Source organism: Mobula birostris, chromosome 20, assembly GCF_030028105.1.
Source record: "Mobula birostris isolate sMobBir1 chromosome 20, sMobBir1.hap1, whole genome shotgun sequence".
In the NCBI taxonomy this organism is placed as follows: domain Eukaryota; kingdom Metazoa; phylum Chordata; class Chondrichthyes; order Myliobatiformes; family Myliobatidae; genus Mobula; species Mobula birostris.
This window is the reverse complement of record NC_092389.1, coordinates 13,075,209-13,097,437: the sequence shown is the minus strand read 5'-3', so window position 1 is coordinate 13,097,437 and position 22,229 is coordinate 13,075,209. Positions and strand designations below refer to the sequence as shown.

General features: G+C 41.4%; 1 protein-coding gene across 2 annotated transcripts in view; it reads left to right on the top strand.

Moving 5' to 3' along the window:
• LOC140184940 (cell surface glycoprotein MUC18-like) overlaps positions 1 to 16,523 on the top strand; it is a 133,451-nt gene extending 116,928 nt beyond the window's left edge. The window contains exons 9-16 of one of the 2 annotated variants that reach the window (XM_072238175.1): positions 1,669 to 1,793; positions 2,814 to 2,952; positions 3,608 to 3,729; positions 4,387 to 4,522; positions 4,884 to 4,922; positions 9,754 to 9,898; positions 10,845 to 10,962; positions 12,983 to 16,523. In XM_072238175.1, the coding sequence (XP_072094276.1) occupies positions 1,669 to 1,793; positions 2,814 to 2,952; positions 3,608 to 3,729; positions 4,387 to 4,522; positions 4,884 to 4,922; positions 9,754 to 9,898; positions 10,845 to 10,962; positions 12,983 to 13,015 (857 nt within the window). In that variant the 3' untranslated portion in view covers positions 13,016 to 16,523. Of the gene's footprint in view, positions 1 to 1,668; positions 1,794 to 2,813; positions 2,953 to 3,607; positions 3,730 to 4,386; positions 4,523 to 4,883; positions 4,923 to 9,753; positions 9,899 to 10,844; positions 10,963 to 12,977 lie in introns of both variants that reach the window. The other variant, XM_072238176.1, reaches the window with a different exon arrangement.
• Positions 16,524 to 22,229: the final 5,706 nt, after the last annotated feature.

Below are 22,229 nucleotides of genomic sequence, written 5' to 3'. Positions count from 1 at the left end.
TAAGTCAATTACTGCTTTGACTTTCCAAAATGCATCAGCTCACACTTACCTGTATTGCCACTCCTCAGTTACTTCCCTAACTGATTAAGATCCCCCTGAAATCTACCATAACCTTCTTCACGATCAACAACAGCTCCTAATTTTGATCATCCACAAACTTGCTGATCAAGGCTTGTACGTTTATATAAATAATGAATAACAAGGGTTCCAGCACCGACCTGTGTAGCAGACTACTGGTCACCAGCCTCCATTCTGAGAGACAACCATCAATCACCACCCTCTACTTCCTATGTTTTTGGAATGTGGGAGGAAACCAGAGCACCTGAAAGAAACCTATGCAGTCACGGTGAGAATGTACAAACTCCTTACAGACAGTGGTGGGAATTGATCCCCATTCAGTGACTGCTGCTGCTGTAAAGCGATTGCACTAATCACTACACTAACATGCCGCCCCATCCACAAAACTATGCTGACTCCTTATAATAAGACTATCTATCCAAATGCTGGTAGATCCTGCCTCATAGAATTCTCTCCAGTAACTTCCCTACTACAGATGTCGGGTTGACTGGTCTACAGTTCCCTGGTTTGTCCTTGCTACACTTCATAAACAATGGACCAGCATTAGCACTTTCCATTCCTTGGTAAGTTCACCAGTGGCTAATGATGAAGCAAATGTCTCCACAAGACTCTCCCCTGCCACAAAGTCCAAGTATACACTCAGTCAAGCCCTGAGGATTAAGTCACCTGATTGTGCTGTAATGCTGCAAATATCTCCTCCCTGGTAATATGAATTGTCTCCTGTGGCTTGAGATACAAGCAACCCTGCTGATAATAAGGAGAGCTTCTATCTCCCTAAACATCCTTTAGCTATAGAACCTCTTGGGATTTTCCTTAACCTTACCTGCTAGGTCTATCTCATAGCCTCCCTTTGCCCTCCCTATTCCCCCCCTCCCCAAGAGCATTCCTAATCAAGTGATACACTCATACCCAACCTCCTAAAGCCAATGTATTCTCCCTTTCTCTCAAACACCATCTAAAAATTTGCTGACAACACAACTGTTGTTGGCAGAATTTCAGATGGTGATGAGGAGGAGACAGATAGATCAGCTGGTTGAGTGGTGTCACAGCAACAACCTTGTACTCAACACCAGTAAGACCAAAGAATGGATTGTGGGCTTCAGGAAAGGGGAAGTTGAGTGAACACACACCAGTCCTCATCGAGGGATTAGCAGTGGAAAGGGTGAGCAGTTTTAAGTTCCCAGGTGTCAACATCTCTGAGGATCTAACCTGGGCCCAGCATATTGATGCATTTACAGTTTGAGGAGATTTGGTGTATCACCAAAGATACAAGCAAATGTCTACAGGTGTACTGTGGAGAGCCTTCTAACTTGTTTGCATTACTGTCTGGGGGGGTGGCGGGCACTGCATAGGATTGGATAAAGCTGCAGAGGATTACAAACTCAGCCATCTCCATCGTGGGCACTAGCCACCCCAGCATCGAGAATGTACCAAGGATACCTATTCTGTTTGGTGAATTAGAGTCAAACACGCTGGTTGTATAATGAAATATGAGATTCCTGCTTCACCTGTCAATTAAGAGATGCCTACAGTTTAATCACAAAAAAATAGACAGAGACCTTCTCTCCTTCTTGTGCTGCTTTCAAACAGATCTGGATCCCATGGTATTGAAACCAAAAGCTCCATACATTTTCACAGACGGTGACAGAAATATAAATATATCTTGTGAAATGGAGGCATCCCAACAGGCATCTGTGGTCTGGACAAAACATAAGGTATGAATGAAGCCTCAAAAATGATGTGGGGAACCATACTCATTGTTAATTCCAATGTTGCCAAGAATTTAGAGCCATTTATACCATTTATATGTCTATACTAATTCTTGTCTCTTTTAGTGTTTGATGTAACAATTTAGGGAGTAGTTAAATACACTCATAAGCTACTGATTCTGGAAATGTGTTTTGGGATGGTGTAGATCAATGTGGCAAAGCTGGAGAATGGACAGAGTTAGGAGGTAGAGATGTGAACAGAGGTGGGCAAGGCTAAAGTGAGTCTGTGGGAAGAGGTGGGAGGAGGAGGTCAGAAAATGTGAATGACGGAAGAGGGAGAGAATCGAAGATGCAGAGGGGTGGTGTCACATGTTGTGGGAGTTTCATACTCTCCCTCTTCTCTCTCCCTTGCAAACATACACAAACAGTTAATTCACAGTGATTAGGCATTGCCATTCTGAAAATGGCCCATTTATTTATACCCTGCTACACCTTGATTACTTTCTAATATTCACCCCTCAGTACATGCTAAAATATCAGGCTATTCCAGGAGCCCACATTCTGAACAGGAATTTATTTTATCTACTGTTATCCACCCAGCATACTGAAGCTGCAAGCTTGACAGACTTGTCAAATGTAATTTGCTTAAATTAAATCCATTCTGATTCCTCAGAATCACAACTTGATTTTCTATCTGTCCACAATAAGAGTTCAGCAAATTCCCTTGCTCTGATATCATGCACGATTCCTTTTCCATCGCTCTCTACGACCCCAAGTGTCGGCATACATTTCTCACTTTATAAACCAGGGCAACTATTCTACAATCCAGTGAACTACACCCACTGAAGAAGGTTCTATAAATCCCAGAATATAGGCTGTTAAATCCCGGTAAATGTATGAAATTTTAATCCCATTTATTATTGCCATGATACTTGTCACATCTGGACATTACAATCCTTAAATATTTAAAGTTCCTAACTTTGCAGAATTTCTGAATTATTCTGTTACATTATCGTACTGTTTCAGAAGACAACAGTTAGCTCTGGAAATCTGCTCAGCCTGCCGGTGGTTACATTTGACGATGCTGGAAACTACAGCTGCAAAGCCACTATCCCAGGCGTTCCGAGCCTAAACCGGCAAAAAACCATCAGCATTGTGGTGAAAGGTATGAACATCCTGCCTGCAAAATCATTCTACAGAGTTAAGTTGAGAGGTGGGAAGTTTGGAGGGAATCTGAGGGGGAGTTTTTTTTCACGCAGAGAGTGGCTGCAGTCTGGAGGTGGTGGAGGCATATGCCGTCACCACATGAGGGAAGTAACTAGGCCCAGACTTAAATTGCCAAGGCTTAGAAGGCTGCAAAGCAAATGCTGGTAAATGGAGTACAATGGACAGCATGGAGATGGAGGGGTGAAGGGCCTGTTTCTGTGCTGTAGGACCCTATGAACACATTCTAATACATTCTGCTTGACTCTGATAGGATCCATACCCCTTCCTTTAAAATTCTGATATTCTTCACTCTCAATTTAATACCCAACACATCCTAGAGCTCTTCTTATTATGGTCCCTTTTCCTGCTGGAAAGGAATGAGATCGAATACAGCCCAGACAACCCAAACTTGGCCGGATAACTCCGGTTCAGATCCTACTAGACTGCTTCTATTTACCCTTGCACGTATAGAATGGCTTAGGTGCTGTAAGATGCTGGTGCTAAGAAAATGTCTTTCAACATGAAGGACGTGGGGAGTAAATACAAGGTTGTATAACATTTGGCGTGTTGGTTCAGCAGCCCAAGGAGTGAACCCTGAATATTTCTTTTTGCAGGGCCACCTCGAGTGAACTGCACCAAGAAGGTGTTCCAGAGAAATGGACCCCATGTGAACCTGACATGTGTGTTCAAAGGTTATCCATTGCCAAGGGTTACATGTAATGCAGAAAAGAAGCCGGTATGTAAATAGTGAACAAGTCCACTTCATACAATTACCTGGAAAAGACAGTGAATTAATATAAATCAAAGCTTGTCGAAGAATGAACAAGCCTTGAACAAGTATACCTCTGGTGCAGTGGGGAAGGGATTTATGTCTGACTACTAAGGTTTATCTAGGAGTGGCGAACCTATGGCACACGCCAAAAGACTCACCGGCACACCATATGTAGTGCTGCCTATCGATCCCTTAAACCCCACCGTAATAAAAAAAACATGATTATCTTCACTACCAAATGAAGGAGCAAATGATTTTTTTTTACAACCTGAGAGCAGTGAGATGTTTTTACAAGAAACTTCTCACACTGGCTTGACACCAGCTAGACAGTTGTGAGAACACATGCCACTGGATGCTATATTTTGAAAATCCTCACAGACCTGGTGTACACATCAGTATTTAGATCGTAAACCGTTACAACAACAGTACTATGTAGAAATGATGTTACTTTTCATTTGTCATTGTCAAACATATTTCAAACAGTGGCTTCTGACAATATAGATTCATTAACAACTTTGAAAAGGAAACTTAAATATTGGACACCAATTTGTTTTCTTTGCTATCACTGTTTCTCATTTTGGTTTGTATTATAAGTTTGTGTTTTTGTTTCTCTTTGCATAGACATTAAAGAATCATCGTCAAAAGAACTACGTTGTTAGTGAACTGATTCTTCCACTCACAGTGGAGCAGCTGACATTGACGTGCAGTGGTGTCAATGTACATGGCAGCAAGGCTCACAACTTCACCGTGCAAGGAGGTGAGGATATGATAACTCGCTGTCCGAAAGTAGATTGAAGAGCTAACACTAAGCGAAGCCCTCCTCCCAAAAGTACCCTGTGCAGTTTTTTTGCCTTCCTCTCCTTAATGTTCTAGCCATGATAGGATACAGTTCCAGGAATTGCCACTCACCATAGCCTTATGGCTGTACTTTGTGTATAAGCCTAGGCAACTTTTGTAGGGACACTGTGCAATCATAGAAGCATTGCAACACATCCTATTCTGTTCCTGCCAAAAGCCACACTCACATTTTAAAGCAGGTAGCACACGAATGACAATGTAGAGCGGGAACTGTTTCTATTCACAATGCTTTCTCCTGATGACTCTCTCTTACTTTGCAGCCTCAGTGGCAGTTTCCACGACTGGACCTTCGACTATTGGTAAGAATTAGTTACGTGAGATCAGTTCATACAGTCTTGACTCTGATAAGTGTAGGTTCTTTATGAAACAAAGCAGGCTAACAGAGATTCAAATACGTGAATGATTTTGACAGTGAAAGTAGTAGAAACTGCAGTGGCCAAAGAACTGATAGATGGTGAATAATGCAGAATTAAGCAATTGTCAAAAGGACCAGAGATGACACGAGGAAGTAAAGGCAGAAAAAGTTGGAAAATGTCAGCAGGTCAAACAGCATCTGTGGAAATCTCTTTCCACAGATTTCTTATTTCTTATTGCAATTTACAGTATTTATGTATGCAATGCACTGCTACTGCAAAATAACAAATTTCATGACTTATATCAATGATAATAACCCTGATTCTAATTCTGATTACCTGACCTGCTGAGTTTTTTAATAATATTTATTTGAGATACCAGTGCTGCAGTTATTTTTATTTCCATATTGAATCAATTGAATATTTCTCCTACCTAACCAGAAGTTACTAGTTGGAACATATTGCCTGAAAACCATATGGGTGCCATGGTAGCGTAGTGGTTAGCCCAATGCTATCACAGCTCAGGATCTTGGAGTTTGAAGTTCAATTCCACCATCCCGTGAGCACAGTCCAAAGATGTCCCAGTTAGGAGATTAATTGGTCATTGTAAGTTGTCCTGTGGTTAGGCTAGGGTGAAACATGTGGGTAGCTGGGCCGTGCAGTTTGTTGGGCTGGAAGGGCCTGTCCTGTGTTGTATCTTTAAATAAAATAAATGTGAAATTATGAGAGCTGTAGAAAGGGTAGATAGTCAAAGACTTGTTCTCTGAGGGAAGACGTCAAACACCAGAAGGCAGGGTAAGAGGGGGAAGTTCAAAGGAAATCTAGGGGGCAAGTTTTTTTATACAGAGGGTGGTAGGTGCTGGGAAGGCAGTGCCAGGAGAGGTGGTGGAAGCAGATACGATAATAATATTTAAGAGGCACATGCACAGACAGGGAATGGAAGACCACGGGCAAACGGGGATATGCTTAATTTGGAATAATGGGCCAAAGGGCCTGTTTCTCTGCTGTATTGTTTTATTTTCTATGAGAGGATGGTGGTGACGGCAGATATATTAATAAAATTCAAAAGATTTGGATAGATACCAAAGGAGTGGATTTAATTGTCCATCATTTCCAAAGATGCAGTGCGGCACAATGAGCCAAATTGCTTTATTCCATGATGTATTATTCTGTGATTCCACATTTCCTGCAAATGTGATTTTCTTGAAATAGAAACAAGGCATTGGAAATAATCACATCAGGAAGCATCTGCAGAGAAAGAAAAAGAAAGTACACAACCTGAGTATTTCCAATGTTTTCTGGTTTATTTCCAGAACCTTCTTTTGTGTGATTGTCTTATAATTTAGTAATTCAGAAATGGGGCCACATGAGCAACATCTACATTTCCAATGATCCAGTTATTTATATACAGCTGGAAATCTTTGGGTCATGTCCATATTTGGTGACAGTCTCTTTGCCAAAAAAAACTTATTTCAAGTTTAGACAATCTCCCTAAAAAAGACTCTCAGCTATGCACCAGCATACTGATGAGGAGCATGATGCCAGGGAGGTTGGAGGTGGAGGGCAGGGGACTGAAGGTGAAGATCTGTGATTTGCTAAGTACAATTAATATTATATGCACAGACCAGGAGAGTTAGGGAGAATGCCGGATCATTGGATTGGCTTCATATCTTGCAGAATGTCTCTGTGGCTAAATGACATGATTTGAAAAGTAACTATACCTCACTTTGCTTTGTATTATGGTGAATGCCTACCTTTTAAACTAGTTTACAAACTTATTAAGGATCCGTTGTGATGACAATGAAAAGCTAATGAATATTAATTATGGTGCAAGGGGGAGCATGGTGCAGACCCTTCGACCCATTATGTTGTACTGACCTTTTCAGCCTACTCCAAGATCAATCCTCCTATGCAGCCCATAACACTTCATTCTTTTTGCCTTTCATCCATTTGTCTACCTCAGAGTCTCTTAATTCTCGTGTTTGAGTTCAGTGCTATGTCCATTGACATGTTTGAATAGTATCTACACGTACTGCTAGTAAAATGCACTTGGCATCAGTAAAAATGCAGTGTCATTTAGCTTCAGGCCAAAATCTTATTGACCTGCAGGTCCAGCAGGTATATCAGATCAGCTGCCACACTAATAATGAAAGGGTTGCTTGATTGCCACCCTGTTTCTGTATCTGGTGCGTGTTACCGATCACATTCACTCTACACTCGTGTTTTCTACAGCTCATGTTGTGTTTCCTGGTTCATTTGAAAAATGTATTGATCAACACCTTTGTCGTTTCCTCCTCATGATATCGTCATTCACTGCTGTCGCAGATTGCACGCTGTTGGAAGACACAGCCTCATTCAGCCAGAAATAGTGCAGCAATTGATTACCTCAGTGCAGCAGTACTGTAAAGGAAGAAGAGCTGACATTCTCAGCTGGAGGAATCTGATTATGCATGGAACGTTGGCATTTTGCTCTGTGCTTATTTTTAATTAGGAAACTCATGACCCAGACTACCAAGGAATTCAAAAAGCATTCTCTTGCTATTCTTCTAAATTCTTCAGATTTTTTTTTCCTGAAATCATTCCCTTATAGACCAAAAGGTGTAGGAGCAGAATTAGGCCATTCAGCCCCTCGAGTTGCTCTGCCATTCCATCATAGCTGATCCCAGATCCCACTCAACCCCATACACCTGCCTTCTCACCATATCCCTTGCTGCCTTGACCAATCAGGAAACTATCAGCTTCTGCTCTATACCCATTGACTTGACTTCCACTGCAGTCCATGGCAGAGCACTCCACAGATTCACTACTCTCTAGCTAAAAAAAAATCCTCCTTATCTCTGTTCTAAAAGGTCACTCGGCAATTTTGAAGCTGTGCCCTCTAGTCCTGGATACCGCCACCACAGGAAACATCCTCTCCACATCCACCCTATCTAGTGCTTTCTACATTCAATAGGTTTCAATGAGATCCCCTCGCATTCTTCTAAATTCCAGTGAGTACAGGCCCGAAGCTGCCAAACACTCCTCATATGTTAACCCCTTCATTCCCAGAATCATCCTCGTGAACCTCCTCTGGACTCTCTCCAATGCCAACACATCCTTTCTGAGATATGGGGGCCAAAACTGTTGATAATACTCCAAGTGCAGCCTGACTAGTGTCTTATAAAGCCTCAGCATTATCTCCTTGTTTTTATATTTTGTTTCCCTCGAAGTAAGTGCCAACATTGCATTTGCCTTCTTTACCACAGACTCGACCTGTAAATTAAACTTCTGGAAGTCTTGCACGAGGAATCCTAAGTCCCTCTGCACCTCTGATGTTTGAATTTTCTCCCTATTTAGATAATAATTTGCACTATTGTTCTTTTTACCAAAATGCATCTCCCAGCACTGTTTTCCATCTGCCACTTTTTTGCCCATTCTTCCAACTTGTCTAAGTCCTGCTGCAATCATATTGCTTCCTCAGCACTACCCACCCCTCCACCTATCTTTGTATCATCTACAAACGTTGCCACAAAACCATTAATTCCATTGTCTAAATCACTGACAAACAATGTGAAAAGTAGTGGTCCCAATACTGACCCCTGAAGAACACCATTAGTCACCGGCAGTCAACCAGAAAAGACCCCTTTATTCCCACTCACCGCCTCCTGCCTGTCAGCCATTCCTCTATCCATGCCAGTCTCTTTCCTGTAATACCATAGGATTTTATCTTGTTAACCAGCCTCATGTGTGGCATCTTAGCAAAGGCCTTCTATAAGTAAATGACATCCACTGCCTCTCCTTTGTCCACCCTGCTTGTTACTTCCTCGAAGAACAGAATTGTCAGACAATATTTCCCTTTACAGAAACTATGCTGACTTTGACTTATTTTATCATTAGTTTCCAAGAACCCCAAAACCTCAACCTTAATAATGGACTTCAACACTTTCCCAACCACTGAGTTTAGGCTAACTGGCCTATAATTTCCTTTCTTTTGCCTTCCTCCATGTCTATGTGGGCACGTGGCCAAGTGGTTAAGGCATTGGATTAGCGACCTGAAGGGCGTGAGTTCGAGCCCCAGCCGAGGCAACGTGTTGTGTCCTTGAGCAAGGCACTTAATCACACAGTGCTCTGTGACGACACTGGCCAAGCTGTATGGGTCCTAATGCCCTTTCCTTGGACAACATTGGCCTCATGGAGAGGGGAGACTTGCAACATGGGCAACTGCTGGTCTTCCATACAAAACTTGCCCAGGCCTGCGCCCTGGAGAGTGAAGACTTTCCAGGCCCAGATCCATGGTCTTGCAAGACTAACAGATGCCTTTATTTATTTATTTATTATTATGTTTACTGCATGTCAAGCACCTCCACAGAAGACCGAACAGCAAAATCCTGAACTTCATAATTCCTGGTTAAATTCTTTACTGCACAGTTCATAGAAACATTGTGGTGTATGATAGACTTTCTAAGTCTCTGAATATTATTCACAGTCTTAGAAATCCAGTGGGATGAATTCCTACCCAAAAGCTTCATATTCATCTTTGGGTGCCTTCAGACTTTAGTTGTTGAAGTGGGTACGTTTTAATTTGCAACAGAGCAACCTGCAGTGGCACAGGGTTACCTGTGCAAGGGATGAACTGGTGAGTTCCATCTCTGACACTGGGCAGTACAGAAAAAAGACCAGGGATCGCACTGTAACTACTCCAGTCCTTGGGCAGTACATGTGATTCACAGATAGGAACGTGAAAAATAGGCCATTCAAGCTGTTTCTATTGCCTTAACCATTCTTTCTATTGATCTAGATATATCTCACGCAAAGAGCAGTGGCGGAGTGGTGATCGTCGTCATCATTGTGTGCATTCTACTTATTGCCATCCTGGGTGCTGTCCTCTATTTTCTCTATAAAAAAGGAAAGATACCCTGTGGCCGCTCAGGCAAACAAAGCATGTGAGCTTTCCTGTTATCATTAGTGTGCATGCATAAGTGTATCTGCATACCAGGAGAAAATAAGAGTGTGTGTGTGTGTGTGTGTGTGTGTGTGTGTGTGTGTGTGTGTGTGTGTGTGTGTGTGTGTGTGTGTGTGTGTGTGTGTGTGTGTGTGTGATGTATGAAAGACAATACACGTTTGTGAATGTTTGGATATGTCCAACTCTCACTCTGTATGTATAATTCTGCATTTAGTCAATTCCCAATTACCCAGGAAGCACCAGGTACTGCAAAATCCATAAATCACAGCACAGAATGTGTTTATGGCTTATGCCGTGTGACTCAAGGCAATTTCTCAGAAGAATCAAGTGACTAATGTGTTCCAGTCAGAAAAGTTACCATCTGTCCTTGGGACATTGGCCATCTGCTCCAGGTTTCAATCTGAGAAAGGGCCACTTGTCCCTGGCCTCTGGTCTCGAGGCGGGCTGACTACCCCAGGAGGATATCTGTGGGGATGAATGGAAACTCAAACCCAGGGCAGTACATATGGGGTTTGGTGTAGCAGGATTGATAGGTATCCTGAATAAACCATTGCTGGCTAATCTAGAGTGATGTGTTTTCCATGCACACAGCCAAATTTGGCCAGATAGTTGAGCTCCTTCCCCTCTGCCATCAGATTTCTGAATGGTCCGTGAAGACTACCTCATTATTTTGTTCTCTTTCCACATTATTTATTCATTTACTTTTTATAATTTTTTATATATTGCTCTGTACTGCTGCCACAAAACAACAGATTTCACAACATATGTCAGCAATAATAAACCTGGTTTGATTCTGGTTGTATATGCCCTTAAACATGCAGAATGTTTTATGTCTGCGACTCTGGCCAATGCTGTTATCTTAGTTTGGCTTTGGTGATGTTGGTCAGCCACTGGTAAAGTAACTAAGTACTGTTTGGCTTGCTTAGCACACAACCTGAAGCTCATGAGAACATTGTGGTGGAAGCGAAGAATGACCAGAAGGTTCCAGAGGAAACGGTGCTTCTGCAAGGAGTCAATGGAGAGAAGAAGCCACCCAACTATCAGGTTGGTCAACTTCCTGTGAAACATTGTTTTGAACTGCGCTGGTAAAAGTGTGTGGGAGTTCACAATCTAGGAGATAACCATGATCACTCTGCATCAATACACACACATGTATTTTCACTCTTCAATGGCACTTAAATGCACATTAGTTCCAATGTTGGGCAGATGTATGTACTTGCTTATGTGCTCAAGCTCAGTAACAATGAGGAGATATATGAACCCACTCTAGATCTAGAGCTGTGGACGGGTGTGTGTACTCTTCTCAGATCCATAACCTTACAGATGCAAGTGCCCAGTCTGCCAGTGTGTTGAATTATTGCTCCTTTGGTGTACTGGGGCACGCACTTGCACTGTATCAGTGCCTATGTTTGTGCTGTAAGTAATTATGGAGATGAATATCAGGAGACTATTCAATAAGGATGGAAGTAGCTGGACAATAAGAGGAATACTTAGGCATCTTGTTGTTTATATAGTGTCTAGAAAGTAGGACTAGCAACCTCGTGGCTTGGTCTGAAGAACTGATTACCCCTAGGTTTTTTCCTCAGAATTTGTGCCAGTTTTGATTCCACGGTGCGAGTTAGTAGAAGGGGACGCACACTGTGCTGCAAAACAGCATTTACTGCCCTTGGTATCCAAGTGCCAATGTAGGGGCATGGTGAAGAGGTTTCTAGGTACAAAAATTGACTGTAGAAAAGCCTTCCACTGCAGGGAGATTGAAATGGTCTGCTCATTTCAGCAGAGAAGTGATGAATGGGACTTATTCCAGAGAATCGTGAAGCAAAGTGCCATTGAGGAAAGTGCAGCGGGCAAGGACACATCCACCAAGGGGCAATGTAATTGGCACAGCTGCAGCCTCACAGCAAGGAGGGACCAGGGTTTAATCCTGAGCTCTTATACTGTCTGTGCAGAGTTTGCACATATGCCCTGTGACTGAATGGGTTTCCTCCCCCATTCCAAAGACAGGTAGACGGCTAGGTTAACTTGCCCCTGTAAACTCGGGAAACAAAATAACGAGTTTAGTGTATATGCATATCTGCGGGTCAACACAGACTTGATGGGCTGAAGGACCTGCTTCCATGCTGTATGGTTCTGAAGAAATGGAAGATATTGAGTGGCATGGAGCAACAAAGAGATCTTGGAGTTTGTGTCCAAGGGTCCTTCAAAAGTAGGAAGACAGTTTAGTAAAGTGGCTGTATAATATGGAATGTGTAACATTGGAAGTGATGTATACAGCACAGGTTAGACCATATCTTGCCTACAGTTCTGGTCACCACATTGCAGGAAATATGGGATTGTACTGGAGAGGGTGCAGAGGAGATTTTCCAGGATGCTGGAAGTGGAAAACTTCATTCTGGGGAAAGCTTGAATAAACTGGGTTTGTTTTCTTTGGAACAGTGAAAGCTGAGGGGTGACTTGATTATGAGAGGATATTTCCCCTGTTTAGACGACTTCCCCCGGCAGAGGAGCCAGAACCCACAAGGGATGGAGTGAAAGTCATTGGTAAAAATTGGAGGAAAAGGAACACAAGGGTATTTCTTTCAGTCAAGAGTGGCAGAGACAGAAACAGTCACTATATATCAGGGGTTTCCAACCTTTTTTTGTTAATGCCATGGACCCCTACCATTGACTGAGGGGACTACAGACAGCAGTTGGGAAACCCTGATATATATAAAATATACTTGGCTGTATATGTAAAGAACTCAGAACAGCAGAGCTGGTAGGTGGGGAGGTTAGCTCAGAGACTGGCGTGGATACGATAGAGAGAAAATGAACTCAACGTCACAGCTCTCCAGGGAATTATGAGTACTCACCACAAGTTTTTTTTTGTTGGCTAAGAAAGCATAGATTAAAAATATTAAAATGGAATGAAAGTGCAGATCAGTCACAGTGATCTAATTAAATGTAGAGCAAATTTAAGGAGCTGCTTCTCTTGTTTCTATGTCCATATTTCACTTATAGTAATCTAGGAGCCACACTCAATTAATACATTGATATTGTTTTCCCTTATTTTACTGGAGTGAAGGGAGAAGAAGGAAGATGCAGACTTTCGGAGTGAAGAGAAGTAATCAGTGCTTCCAGCTTGTGCCTGACCGCACGGATATCTTGAAATCTTGCCTTTACGAATGCTGCATACGCTCCTACACTGAAGCAATTCCAACCAATACTGGAGACTTTCCTTCACTGGAAACAGCAGAACACCTTACTGAAAGAAACACATGGCCTATCAAACCGGGATCCTGACATTTTGTTGAATTTCCATCAATAGAATCTACCTTTGGATGCGTAAAAACACCTGATCTCAACAGTTCTCCAAGATGTTTAAAAAGAAAATGTGCTTACCTCTTTACATAATTCATTCAAATCCCTTCAAATTAAATCAATCAGAAATTAAGGATGAAGAATTGGAATTATAAAGAAATATCTAGATTCTAATATTTGCCATTTAGAACCCTGCCCACCCTCTTCCTGGAATTTCCAATCTGTAACAGACAAATATTTTTATTTTCCACATAACTCATGAGTTGGGCTGAATTACCATATAACCTAGTCACTCTTTAAGGGATTAATGTTCAGAGGTGATGTCAGTGCATTTTATTCTATTTCTTCTTTTCAAATCAATATTCCCAACCTCCACCAACAAATCATGATTAAGAATGTGCATCAGTAGGTTTTTTTAACTAGTCCCTTGCATATTACTGCCAAGCTAAGTTACAATGGTTCCAGTTGGTGATACAGAGCAATAGGGACAGATTTATTGATGGAAAAGGATTTCTAGTTAACTAACTAGTCCCACATTGCTTTGTAGAAAGTAACTTTGACATTTGAGCAGGAATCCTTTTGCATATTTATTGGATGTGATTGTGTTTCACAGGGAAGAGCTCTCTATTGAAACATCAATCACTCATTGAGTATGAAGTCTACTGCCCAAAGACTTCGAATTAAATCCACTTTGGTGGGTGATTTTTGGCATTATCTCCAAATTAAAATTCTGCATATCATGATTTGAGACTTGACTGAAGTACAAAATTGAAATGAGAATAATCGCATCACCAACTTCATTCAGTCCCAAACACAAATCTTTACTAATGTCGTCACCAGCACAGGGTCCATATTTCTGTTGAGTGGCAGGTCTTGTGTGAATTAAGAGGTTCTGTGTTTCTATATGTCCAGGGTCTGTATTCCTTTGCCACTTCACATACTTCCTTCAAACATAACCTGTTTATTAATTGTAACATTTAATTTTTAACAAGTGATCTTTTACTCTTGGATAGGACTCTGAATGTTATTTTTGTATATGTTACAGTAAGTCCAATGGGCAGAATACAGCTGTCTGATGCGGCAGTACAAGAATTGCTGGAAAGTGTTTGTCTTCACTATAAACGAGCAGAAGACATGCAGTAGAGTGTAGGGCTCTCTTTATTAATTACTTGCAGGACACATTCCTGCAGCTCATTAGTTCAGATGAGGACAAGTAGCAGTTTCTGGCCATTTGCTTGGAGGCCCTACACTTCATGTGCATCGTGTTCCTGTCTTAGCTTGTGAAGAGTTTGTCGTATATAGATTAACAAGAATAAACTTTAGTGAATCCTCTTGTTGCCTTTTGCAGGCCAAGCCTTTGCTAGTCAGCAACACTGAAAGTAGTCATTTGATCTTAACCGCTTAAATAATAGTTGGGAGTGCATCACATTCTCCAGATACATGACTCTACCTTGTGGCTCCCTTTGACGAGAGAGGCAATATAACAAATCTATAAGTGATCACAGCCTCACTCTGAGTGGCCCGAAGAGGAAATCAAGTATTATCAGCTGGTGCACAGGGGAATTCTGCCCAAATAGTTAAGTGCCAGAACTACTTTAGTTGATGAAGATAGATGATCAGGGGCATGTTAGAGGAAGGAAGAGCCTAAGAGTTTCATTGAAAGGTCTTTTTCTCTTGAACACTGTATATGTCTCAACTTTCCCAATGTTGGCTTTGATTAGATGACAATCTTGGAGAAAAGTTATTTGTTGTGTAAATTTTGACACTGACCACAGCTCCTAATGACCTGATCTGCAACCCCCCCCCCCCCCCCCACTGGACTGCATCACTTCCTGCCCAGTACCTGCAAAATGTCATGCAACAATAACACTGAATAATGATATTGCTGCACAGGTTCTTCATGGTCACACACAATCAATGGAGAAACTTCTGCAAAACGCTCAAATGAAGATTACATCTATATAATCTGTCCCTCTGTGCTTCCAGTCAGACTGTTAGGAATTCCATCCTGGATTTGAAAAGTTAAGGATAAATATAGGAACAATATAGAAAAATACTCTTATGAGCACTGTCTCATTGTTACACAGCCATAGTGCAGCTCCCCTCCATCTGACTCATTCACAAAGGAATCTGTAAAAAAAAAGTTAACACATTCTATGCCTTGCTCTTTTTTAAAAACTTGCTCTGGTTTGTTAGTTGTGTTGAAACTTACATAATATTGCAAAAACACTGAAGAAGCTTTTATGTATAAGTAGCTAAAATTATATTGTATTGGTTTAAACTGCTGCAAAGAAATAATAGATTAAGAGGTTCATTAGAAGTAAAAGGATTACTCCTGATTGTTAGAAACTATATGAATGATTAATTTTTGTGTCTGTTCTGGGCATGTGTTCAATCTTGGAGTCGATGAAGCAACTCAGTTTCTGTTCTTGGGCAGCTGGCTGTCACAATGAATGAGGCATCCTCGGTATGTTTAAGGTGCTGCAAACCACATCCCCCACAGTCAGTCATTGTACCTGAAGTGGCTTTTATCATCACTTCCTGACAGCTTTCAGTGGAGGATGGTAGAACCGAAACTCAGGTAACTATAGGAATTAAATCACCCAACCATACAACACACTCTGCACAAACCACACAGTTATTATAGACTCAAATGTTTATACAGCTGTGTGTGGAGAAAATCTCATTCCATGACTGAGGCAGAAGAGCAAGGTTAAAGCACTGGACACCGTGGTGGTGGAGCAAGCAGAGCTGCTCTCTCACAGCTCCAGGCAGCTGGGTTTAAGCCTGATGTCCAGGGCTCTATGTATGTTCTGCCCGTTTCCTCTCGCATCCCAAAACTCTGCAGATTGGTAGTTTATTGGCCGCTGTATATTGTCTCTGATGTATAGATGAGTGGTAGAATCTGGGGAGAATAAGTTAGGGTAAGATTAGTGTAAAAATGGGGTCTTCAGGGTCGGCATAGCTTGGGTGAGCCAAAGGCCTCGTTTCTGTGCTGTATCTCTCCACGACTCTACATAGAATTGTTTATAGATTGGTTAGTACTGGACACAACCAAGGCACGTCTATGATTGGGGCTGGAGTAGGCTCTGCGCTGCACAGGCGATGTCACCTTTTATCAATGAGTTCCTCTGCCCTGTATAGTTTAAGGTTTCTCTGCAAGTGTGGAACTTGCATTTGGGATCAAACACACAACTGAGATTTAAATCCACTGTAACTGTAAAAAAATTTGTTTTGTGATGAAAAATAATGCCAAATAAATATTGTTGCAAATTCCCAACGGTTTGTAGCATTCTGCAGTCTATTAGAACATTCCTTTGAATAAAACAACCCAAGAGATCCTTTGCTTGAACACATGTCATTCCCTTGTCATACATGCATATAACAAATTGTAAATCAACGCAGGGGGTTGGGAAGAGAATTGAATGACTGCATTTCTACCTTTCTATCATATTAGTTTTGACTACTTGCCTACTTTTCCAAACTACTGCGAGAGGCAAGTTGCTCGACTCCAGTGCATTATCAGCAGAATGAAACCTGGCTTTGGCAGGAGTGTCCCAAATTGAAGGCACAAAGCAGACCTGGGAGGTGTATGGGAAGGGAGGCATGGGGTGGGTTAAAAAAAGTTGACAGGACAAAAGTAAAAGCATTTTGCCTAATTTGAAGGGATTAACATCAAACACGAGTAGCTCTGCTATAATGGCACATGGATGAAAAGGAAATGGAGGACTATGTGGGACGGAAGCATTAGATTGGTCTAGGAGGTGGTTAAAAGATCAACACAACATCATGAGCTGCAGGGCCTGCACTGTACTGTTCAATATTCTATAACATTTCCCCAAGGCAAATTGGTTATAACATGAACATTACATGGGGTATTTTGGTTATAGTGCATTCACTATTAGCAAAACCTTTTTAAATCTGTACTTTGAAGGAAACTACGGCCTCTTCTGTCAAAACACAAGTTTTCTTTGTGTGCAACTAACATGTAATTGCAATAGTGATAATGAAATTGACCATAGCAACCCTATTAGGGAAGGGGTAATCATCCAGGATTTACTCTTCTCACATCAATCAAATGACCTTTACCACAAAACACGTGGTGCCAGATGAATCTAGAAAATGGGCTTGGATTTAAATACAACCGGCCCACCACACTCACAGCCTCGCCTCCTGTAATCCCCCAATCAGAGGAAGGACTTTTTACACAGGAGATGGTAAAACTTGCAAAATGATAACTGGCAAGAAGTAATGGTTGTGAAGAAAACCAAAAATATACATTTTTGTAATTGAAATTCAATATAATCAGCTTATTATCTCCTTTTAAAAAGTTGTGTGTTCTAATTAACTGCATCTTTGCTTATGAGGGAGAGAAATCTTGCCTTAATTTTCTTACAAAGCACTCGTTCATCTGTGGAGTCATCTGAGTTGGTTCCAAAGGAATTTAGCCTGAACTTACAGTCCCAGAGCTGAATGGGATTCTTTCTTCCTGAAATGTTCAGCAGCCACTCAAGTCGTAGAAACCCCTGCCTTTTGGCAGCAGAATAATTTTTCCAAAGATAGAGTCTCTTGGTTTCAAGGGATGGAGGAGCAAGAATTAAATAGGCAAAAATTAAAATATGTTTTAATTCCAAACCAGGTCTAACCAAAGGTTACTTCTATTGAATAGTCATTATTAATTTCTTAAAATTGAGTTATGAAGCTTTTTTGCATCAAGTTGAAGGAGAGCTAAATTTTTATACTTATTGCCATATCTTATTGATTATCCTATCTACTGTCTCAATGGCAGTTTCACTTGTAATGTACAATTTAGGATACAATCTACCAATTTCAGAAAGTCAAACAAAAGAAAATGGAACAAGTTGGCCACCTGTCCCACCATTCAATATGATCACAGTTAATTTGCCCCAGGCCTCAACTATTCTTCACTGAGTACACTTGCTCATTAATGCAAATATCTAATCATCCAATCATGTGGCAGCAACTCAATGCATTAAAAAAAAGCACGCAGGCATGACCAAGAGGTTCAGTTGCTGTTCAGACCAAACATCAGAATGGGGAAGAAATGCGATCTCAGTGACTGACCGTGGAATGATTCTTGGTGCCAGATTTGAGAATCTCAGAAACAGCTGATCTCCTGGGATTTTCACAGACAACAGTCTCTAAAGTTTACAGAGAATGATGCGAGAAACAAAGAACATCCAGAGTCTAGTGAAGGCAGGCAGTTCTGTAGAAGAAAGTGTCTTGTTAATGACAGATCAGAGGAGAATGGCTAGATGAACAAGCTGATAGGAGAGGAACTGTAACTCAGATAACCACATGTTACAACAGTGGTGTGCAGAAGAGCATCTCTGAACACACAACACATTGAATCTTGAAGTGGATGGGCTTCAGAAGTAGAAGCCCACAGACTAAACACACACACACACACGGTGCCTAATAAATTGGCCACAAAGTTTATGTTCAAACATATAACTCCTCTTTCTTCTAAACTCTGAAGAATAAGGATCCAGTCACTGTAGCTGCTTGTGGTAGGACAATCCCCTCAGGAATTAGACTGGTGAACAATGAAATTCAACAAAACATCCCCATCTATTCCCAGGAGCTTGTAGCTTTTTCCTTCCATATTCAATCTTGATTTATTTTCATTCTAAACAATGTGATTATTACCAACCAAATTTGGCTAACATCAGATCTGTTTGAAAAACCTTCCATAGGGGCTGTTGTTACTACCACAACTTGTTTAGCACATTTATTTAAGCTATCCTATTGTTCGTGTGAAAGTGTATTACACAGGAAAAGACGAAAGGAATTCCATCATAGACAAAACTTTTAACTGTTTTCAATTCAGTGTTACACAGAGAAGACAAATTTGACTGTCTTTTCCAGCAGCTCCACTTTTTAAAAAAAAAATTCAGCCTTGGGACAAGGGCATCACAGGAAAGGCTCCACATTATTAAAAAGAAACAAAATATTGTAGATGCTGAAAATATGAAATACACACAGAAAACAATAGAAATACGCAGTAGCTCTGGCAGCATTTGTGGGGAGAAACAGTTAACACTTTGGAGTGAGAAAAAGTTTATCAGCCGCAGAGATTAGCTTTATTTGTCACGTGTACATTGAAACATCAAAAAATACAGTGAAATACATCGTTTGCATCAACAACCAATACAATTCGAGGACGTGCTAGGGGAAGCACACACGTGTCACCAGCCTTCGAATGTCAGCATAGCACGCTGCACACACACTAACGCTAATCGATACATCTTTAGAATGTGAGAAGAATCCAGAGAACCCAGAGGAAACTCGTGTGTTCACAGGGAGAACATACAAATTTCTTAGAAACAGTGGCAGGAATTGAACCCCAATCGTTGATGCTGCAAAGCATTGCACTAACCAAAACCTTCCCTACAAATACTACCTGATCTGTTGAGTATTTCCAGCATTTTATTGTTATATTCCACTATTTATCATCCTGCCCTAAACGGCTCTGAAACTGGCCAAATCAGAAAGCAGATGTGTTAACCAATTGTGATGGGTCTGAAGTCCCACATTGACTAGACAGTATTCCTGTTGTTTGACTAAACAGGTTTAAAGGTAGCAGGCTTACTTTCACAAACATTAGTGAACTAGACAGGTTTTTAGGACAAGCTGGTAACTGCACAGACACTATTACTCTTAATTAAACACAACATGGTGACAAGTTTTAAAATAACTTTAAATTCCCCAGTGGCTCACACTGGGATTCCATCTTGTGTTTCTTGACCTTTAATTGTTTAGTTGTAAGAATATTGGTTGAGTATCACATCTGTGGTCCCTGTGAAACTACCACAGCTCAGAAAAATGTATAATCATCAGGAGGGAAGACAGTGGCTTGGAATCCAATCTCTACCTTTAATCTCCTCCGGAGTAAGTCAATCCCTGTATTTTAAAAGTCCTGTTTTACTGAAAGCATTGGTGGAAGGAACCCAGTAAGTCAGGGAATTGCATAATGATGTAAGTTAATGCAGCTGTAAATGCTGAAGATATTTCACGATTTGCTGTGGCATCAGATGCTGCCAATGCAAGAGAAATATTCTTGAACATTCCTTGCAAACTTCATCCCTGCAGTACCAGAGATTCAGAATCAGTTGTGGGGCGAATCTCGGGGATTTTATCCAGCACAGAAGATTTCATTCCAAAAGCATAGGCCAAAGGAATATTTCTGCCAGAGGTGTAATCTAGAGGATGAATACCAGGGAACTAATCCTTGAATGTGTTTATTTTATTTAGAGATTACTTCATTTATTATATTATTTAGGGTTTACCGAGTGATAAACAGGTATCTGGGCTTCTTTCACAGCCAGAAGTGACAAAACACACAGAATGCTGCAGGAGCTCAGCAGGTCAGGCAGCATCTGTATAGAGGAGCAAACAGTCAACAATTCAGGCTGAGACTTCATCAGGATAGGGAAGGAAGGGGTGGAAGCCAGAATAAGGTGGTCGGGGGGAGGGTATGGAGTACAAATTGGCAACTGATTGACGAGACCAGGTGAGGGGGATGGTGAGTGGGTGGTAATTTCTCCCCCTCCCACCTTTTCTGTTTTCATTTCCCATTCTAGCTGCCCTCTCACCCCTTTCTCTTCTCACCTGCCCATCACCTTCCTTTGGTTTCCCTCCTCCTTCCCTTTCTTCCATGGTCCACTGTCCTCTTATTGGATACCTACTTCAGCCCTTTAGCTTCTCCAACTATTCCCCCGCAGCTTCTTACTCCATTCCTACTACCCCCACCTCCCCACTCACCTGGAGCTACCAATTTGTACTCCTTTCCCACCCCTGCACCTTCTTATTCTGTCTTCCGCTCCCTTCCTTTCCAGTCTTGATGAAAGGTCTCAGCCAGAAATACCAACTATTTCTTCCCCTCCATAGATGCTGTCTGGCTTGCCAAGTTCCTCAAACATTTTGTGTATATTGCTGAAAATTTCCAGCATCTGTGGAATCTCTTGTGCTTATGAAAGTTCCAAATCACTGAGGTGATATTTATCAAGTTTGATTTGCTATTTGTGTATAACTTCCTAATTTTCCATTTTAAGTTGCAGGATGTTGCATTTCATTGTCCTTGGGCCTAAACAATGGCCTGGTCAGTGAGGATTATAACCTTTTCCATCGGCTCCTTCAAAGTCAATAACTTCTTGCCCAGCACTGTTGGTATTCACAGTCACTGATGTAAATCCAGTATCATCCCATACAAAATGGATCTAGATTCAGAAGACATGCCACAGCTGCTGCTTCTTGGCTCCAATGACCTGGGTTCAATCTCCATACCCATATGGAGTCAGCATGTTCTCACTGTGATCTCTAGGGCTTTCCCGGGTACTCTGGTTACTCCCACATACCAAATATATGCAGGTTGGTAGGATAATTGGTTACTTTAAAAAGACCCTCGTGCTGGTCGACAGGAATACGGGGAGGATGAAATAGGAATTAGTATTGCATTTAATGTTTGATGGTCAACGTGGACTCAAATGGGCTAAAGGACCTATTTCAGTGCTGTATGATTGGCATTGAATTCACTAACAAAAGACAAGTTATTTAATTCACTGCTCAAAAGCAGTAACCTACTCTAAAATTTCAACAATAATAAGTTCCCTCCTGGAGCTCAGGAAACTTGATCTTGGCCACATTTGTATCTAGCACTCTCCCTCATCTCACAGTGCTGTTGTTATAGTTGAGAGACGCACATTAAGGCAAGGAGCAAATTCCTGTTTTATTTTGGATGAAAACTTTAAAGGGGAGATTTTAAATACTGCCTTGTTTATTTCTTCTCACTTGTACTTCAGGGCATCCGATTAAACATTGAAAGTGTATTAACACAGTTGCTGGAAAATCACAAGGGTTTCAGAAACAAGGCTCCAAGGAATGGAGGCAACAAGCCTTTCGGGCAACAGCACTGAACTGTGGAACACTTAAACAAAGAACTGGCAAACTGACAAGGCGAGGGAACTCTGCAGCATACACAGAAAGCAGAA